The sequence below is a fragment of the Molossus molossus genome, unplaced genomic scaffold (assembly GCF_014108415.1).
Source record: "Molossus molossus isolate mMolMol1 unplaced genomic scaffold, mMolMol1.p scaffold_m16_p_7, whole genome shotgun sequence".
In the NCBI taxonomy this organism is placed as follows: domain Eukaryota; kingdom Metazoa; phylum Chordata; class Mammalia; order Chiroptera; family Molossidae; genus Molossus; species Molossus molossus.
In genome coordinates this window covers 112119602-112125601 of record NW_023425401.1, presented here as the reverse complement: position 1 = coordinate 112125601, position 6000 = coordinate 112119602, and the positions used below count along the sequence as shown (strand labels likewise).

General features: G+C 61.0%; 1 protein-coding gene across 4 annotated transcripts in view; it reads right to left on the bottom strand.

The window, feature by feature from the left end:
- Window positions 1–3195: 3195 nt before the first annotated feature.
- UBE3C (ubiquitin protein ligase E3C) overlaps window positions 3196–6000 on the bottom strand; it is a 77519-nt gene continuing 74714 nt past the window's right edge. For 3 of the 4 annotated variants that reach the window (XM_036246375.1, XM_036246378.1, XM_036246376.1), the window contains one exon: window positions 4062–4247. In XM_036246375.1, the coding sequence (XP_036102268.1) occupies window positions 4077–4247 (171 nt within the window). In that variant the 3' untranslated portion in view covers window positions 4062–4076. Of the gene's footprint in view, window positions 4248–6000 lie in introns of all 4 variants that reach the window. The other variant, XM_036246377.1, reaches the window with a different exon arrangement.

Here is a 6000-nt window from a genome sequence, read left to right as displayed (position 1 = left end):
GGCTCATGTCCACGGTGAGCCCACGTCCACGGTGAGCTCTGGTCTCCAGGAGAGAGGACGCTCTCATCTTCGACACTGGTCTCAGCACCATGGAAGTGGGGCCCAGGCTCGGACGCGGCAGCCTGGGGACCCCTGCTGCACGGCCGCGACCCCACCTGCCTCCCCCGCTGTGGGCTCCGGGCAGTGGACGGGCAGTAGACAGGGTTGTGATCCACCCCCACTCAGCGGCCCTTGGCCAGCCCCTGGGCACCGGGCGGAGGGCTCCCGTGGTGTCTGACAGACCTGACCTCCCTCCCAAAGGCCTGCCGCCCCCACCGTGGGACGTTCCTGGTCCTTGGGTCCTCGTGTTCTGAGTCCCGTCCTGTCTCTCCCCACACGGGGCCCCTGGTGGGCGCTCCCAGGGACCTGAGTCTCTCCCACAGACTCTCTGCAGTCACAGCCCCCACCTGGTCCCCCATGTGTGTTGGGGGCAAAGGATGAAACCCTCCCCCAGCCTCCACCTGCCGCCTGTCCGGGTCTGCAGGTCTGGGCAGGGGCTCCCTCACTGCACCCGCCGCCCTGCAGTTCACTCCTGACCCTGCAGTGTGTGCTCCGCCCCCTCCTCAGTCCCCGGTGTGGGCACAGGTGCAGCGCCGGCGCCCTCTGCTGGCCATACCGGGGACTGCGGCACACTGGGCCAGCTGCAGGGACCACAGGCAGCTGCAGGGGCAGGGGGGCCGGGGGCCGGGGGCCGGGGGCCGGGTCTCAGGTGCAGGCAGTTTGGGAGGCCCCAGGGCAACACGTGCCAGCGACAGCATGTCCGGGCTACAGGCTTTCACTGTCCACAGGGGTCTCATGTAACAACGCCGCCCGGCACGCTCCGTCTCTGCAGGCACCTGCCTCTGGGGGACCCTCCTTCCCTGGACTGCTCGGCAGGTGAGCCTGGGGTGCCAGCACCCCCTGGAATGGAGCCCAGCTATGGGGTGCCCCCAGGGGCTCCCAGCTGGGACGAGATGCAGGTGTGGGCTGCATCCTGGAAGTCGGGGGCTGGTCCACCTCCCACCCTTCTGAGCCCTCCAGCTCCTGGGCAGAAAGCTGTCCGCAGCGCCCCACACCACCCCACGTTGTGGTTCTTGCCTGCTGTCTCTACGGGCTCCACATCAGCTGTGTCACCTCCTCCTGCCCGTGAAGCCGCAGCGGAGGGTGCTGGCCGGGCCTGGTCCCACCACCTGGGCCGCCGCGTGCTCACCTGTCCCTCTGGCCAGGCCCCCACTGGTCGTGTGCCACAGGCCTGACCCGGGGCTGGCCCAGCACTCCTTCGCCCGGGACACGGAGGGCTCCCGACTCTCCTGGCCTGCAGCCCGGCCAAGCCCTGCTGTGGTCCAGCAGGAGCGGTTTCCTGCGCATGTCCCTCTTCACAGGTGTCTCCTCACAGGCGCCCAGTCCTCAGGAGGCTCTGAACCGACCGTCCAGCAGCCGGTGTCCGTCAGGCTGTCTCCGTCCTCCCCCAGGCCGGGCTCGAGCCATCTCGGGTGCCCGGACCCGGCCTGCGGCGCTGGGTGAGAACCGCTTCCCCAAACCAGAGAGGGACATGCCGCCTGCCCCGGAGCACGAGTCTCAGAGCTGTTTCCGCGGGTGCCTGCCCTCGGCCCAGGGCTCTGCTCTCTGCACCGCTCCCGACACGCCCTGAGCTGTCCGTCCGTCCTTGGTCTCGGCAGTGGCTGCGCGGGCACTGGCGAGGTGACGCCGTCCGAATGGACGTTCCCAGGACACCCAGCAAGTCTGCGTGCAGACAACAGCCCGCGAGGGCACCTGGGCAGCCTCCCTCCACGCACGCGGGCTGAGCACGGACTCAGCGGCAGTGCAGGGAGTGGAGACCGAGAGGGCCCATCCTCTCCTATTTGTTATCCTCCCCCGGGGACATCTTTCCATTTTTTGTTCAGATGGAGTGGGAGGGAGAGAGAGGAAGGGAGAGAGAAATATCGACGTGAAGGGGACACATCAAGTGGCTGCCTCCCGCACGACCAACCAGGGCCGGGGACAAACTGCAACCGCGGTACGTGCCCCTAGCGGGAACCGAGCCTGGGCCTCTCTGGACCGCAGGCCGACGCTCTGACCGCTGAGCCACAATGGCCAGGGCGCACGGCCTGTTTCTCACTCTGCGAGGCCCCCCTCCGAGAGCCCGGGAGCCTGTGAGGGGCTGACTGTCGGCCTTGCTGAGAGCACGGGGCCTGTTGGGGTGATCGTCTGCGCCGCCGAGCCCGGGGGGCCTGTCAGGGGGTGACTGTTGGCCTTGCTGAGAGCATGGGGCCTGTCGGGGTGATCATCTGCGCCGCCGAGCCCAGGGGGCCTGTCAGGGGGTGACTGTCGGCCTCGCTGAGAGCATGGGGCTTGTTGGGGTGATCGTCTGCGCCGCCGAGCCCGGGGGGCCTGTCAGGGGGTGACCGCCAGCCCTGGAGCACGGGCAGCCTGCTCAGTGCTCTGCAGGCCCACACCATAGGCGTCACCGCCACGGACCCGACTCTGTCGGGTGACAGGCGAGCACCTGTGATGAGCCCAGTCAAGGTTCGGAAGCTGAGGTCCACTAGGGCGGAGCAGAACTACCACAACGATTCGGGTATGACTCCAACACGGCCTTGGGAAAAAAGGAACATTTAATGCAAATGTTTAGCCATTAGAACATACAGATAAATAAATAAGCTCAGAAGAGCTGAGGAAAAATAAAAACCAGGTAAGTGTGACTGCCCACTTCTCTTCAGTCCCGGATATTCCCAAAATACTGAGAATAAAATACAAGTCAACTAGCAGATGAAGAAACAGAACATTCAACATAGAACCACATGAAATAAAAATAAAACCAAGGACAAACCCTAATTATTTTATTTCTGTGTATCAAGACTACAAATAGCATTTAGCACTTAATTTATTATTCCAAGAAGGAGGATCACGTCGACGATGTTCCTTGTCCGAGAACTGTCATCGGCCGCACGGAGAAGCGTATTGCTCATCGGGTTGGTCCAGGGACAGCCGGCCGCAGCCCTGACTGCAGACGCTGAGGCGGAGTCCGGGTCGAGGTCCAGGCGGATCCCGGCCGGCGCAGGCGTGGTGGCCCCACGCTCACAGCGGACACGCGTTTGCAGGGACCAAAGTCACCCAGCAAGTCAGGCCCTGATAAAGTGCTATCGCTCGGGAACCACCCCCCCGACACGAGTTGAGGGCCGTCCCGTCCTCCGGAGCAGCACCATCGAGGGAGCAGAGGGTGAGCTGCCCCGACATCCAGGGGCGGGCGGCCGGCCCGGGGGCGAGGGCCGGGCCGCACAGTGAAGGTGCAGCCGCCACGTTGGTTCAGGTGACCACGGAGGTCAGTGTCCGTCCTCCTAGGTCGTCCCTGACTGGGGCCCACGTGGGGGGAGCTGGACAGAGACCCCGAGAGCTTTCCCAGCAGAGACAGGTGGGAGGAGGAAGCGCACTCCTCACACACAGTGATGCCCAGGCCACCACGATGTGGGCGCCGGTGCACCAAGGACGCTGGCCAGGCCCCTTCGGAGAAGCAGCGTCAAAAGCACAGACAAACGCTCTCAGTGTCTCCGAACCTCCCCACTTCGGGAAAGGCAGCAGGAAAAATGCCTTCAGTTTGAACAACAGGCTTGTAAGCAGTTCGACCACACGAGTAGCAGTGCCCCTGGGGTCAGCACCCCACCTCCCAGACCCTGTGTCTCCCCAGACCAGAGCCTGCCTGACCCAGCAGCAGCCCGGGAGCCCAGCCCAGGGGCACCCGGCTCAGCAAGGCCTGGAACCCATCAGCAAAGCCAAAGCTGCATCTTTGGTTAATTTCAGAGTTGCCACTAGTCCTAAAACTGTGCTCTTGGCAAAATCACTGAATGAGCCGCGTGGCACATGACATTTGTTATTGTAAGTTATTTGAAAAGCAACGTCCCTCTGAGTGAGTGACCGTAACTGAAATCGTGTAGAAACAAGGGGTGACAGACAGGGGTGTGGGAGAGCTGTGGGCGTCCAGCCTGAGCGTCGGCGGCCTGGGAGGAGCTACTCACGAGGGGCAGCGGCCTGTGCTGCGGAGGGCGCGTCCCAGCTCTCGCTCAGCTCAGCTCGAAGCCCGCGGCGCCCTCTATGGCGTAGAGCAGCTTGCCCCGCAGCAGCGCCTCATCCTGGAACTCGGGCAGCTTCAGCAGGTTCATGCAGGTGCTGGCTGTGGGCAGCCGCTCCAGGTCAGGGCCGCCGTTGTGGATGCAGAAGGCGGGGTGCAGCTCCTGGAAGACAGCACCGTGAGCACGGCCGCCAGCGCGCTTCGAGACGAGACGGGATGCAGGTCGGGCGGCACGAGGGCGGGCGCGTCGGCACAGACAGGCCCACGCTGGCGGACAAGGGCTGCAGCCAGAGCACCTGGCCCACGGCCCTGCTCGGATGGGGCCTGGCCCACGAGCAGCACCGAGGCCCTGCCAGGCTGCACGTAGGGGGAGCTCAGCCCTGCTCTGGGCCTCGGCAAATCCAGGAAGCGCAAGGCCCACAAGACACTAACAGACACTTCCACGCTCCTTACTGTCGACCTCTGTCCGCTTCTCCACTGTTCCATCAACTTCATTAAACAACATCTGTGCATGTGACACGGGCTAAAGACTACGTCTCATCTCCCTGACTGTCATCTACACGCTGCTGTGAGCGTCTCACAGACACGCAGAGCAGGAAACAGACAGAGCAGGCTCCTCTGCCTTCATCACGGCCTGCGTCTGAGGACACGCAGGGCGACCTTCCCTCAGACGCGTCCCGTGAAAGGAAGCACCAGGTTTTGAGAAAAGGACCCGTGACGGCAGGTCTGCGAGCCCCGGGCCATGTGACCGGTGAAGGAGACTTGAGTGTGGTTTGCAGCTAAATGCCACATTTAAGTGTTCCTTTCACAGTATTAATTGAGTTTCCTACTTGGAGCCTGAAAGTGCAGCCCTGCACGGACGGCCCACCTCGTGCATAACTGAGCGAGTGCAGAGGGATTTGCATTAGTCCAGAGCGAGGAGAGTCTTCTATTCATTATGTGGCCTGATGGCAACTTAACAATTTCCTACAGCACTTTAATGATTTTTTTGTCTGTAACAATCACATTCATTAAACATATTAAACTTTAATTAGCTTTAGCAGATGTTATTCTTCTTCAATAGCCTGGCACTGAGGAGTTCCGGCTCGCATCACGCAGCCGCCTCTACTCACAGGCTCCACGGCGAGACAGGCGCCCCCTCCAGGGCACCCCGCTAACAGGAAAGCATGCATATTATGGCGATTTTTCCAAACTGAAGTCTAACTTATGACAACTGCAAAAACCTTTGAAAACATTTAATCTATTTTAGATCATTGAAAAGAATCTAAACTAGGAAGATTATTTCATAGCTTCCAAAACAGAATTTTTCATAATATGACACTCAATTGTCAGTGTACAGGGTCATCGACTGGACCAGGGGCTGCTCAGGGAGGGCCAGCCTGCAAGTCTACAGCGAGGACCTGCCTTTCCTGCCCCTCTCGTCCTCTTTCTTTTCTCTGCATCATCTTCAGATGGAGCGAGGGGGCGAGAGAGACACTGATGTGAGAGACACACTGACTGGCTGCCACCCACAAAGCCCTGGGTGGGCCGGCGACAAACTGCAACTGAGGTACGTGCCCTTAGCGGGAACCAAACCAGGGTCTTTCTGGACCGTGGGCCGGCGCTCTAACCGCTGAGCCAAATTGGCCAGGGCCCGTCCCTCTTTTTAAAATAAATGTTTTTACTGAATTTTTAGAGAGAAAGGGAGAAAGAGAAACATGGATCAGCTGGCTCCTGCACGCCCCCTACTGGGGATCAAGCTCACAACCCGGGCATGTGCCCTGACTGGGAATCGAACCGGGACCTCTCCGTCCATGGGCCAACACTCAACTACTGAGCCACACCGGCCAAACAAGATCATTGGCTTTAAATGACTGACCAGGGGCCAGTAGAAATCTCTAGACCTAAACTCTGCTTAACTTTTGTACTGATGTTGT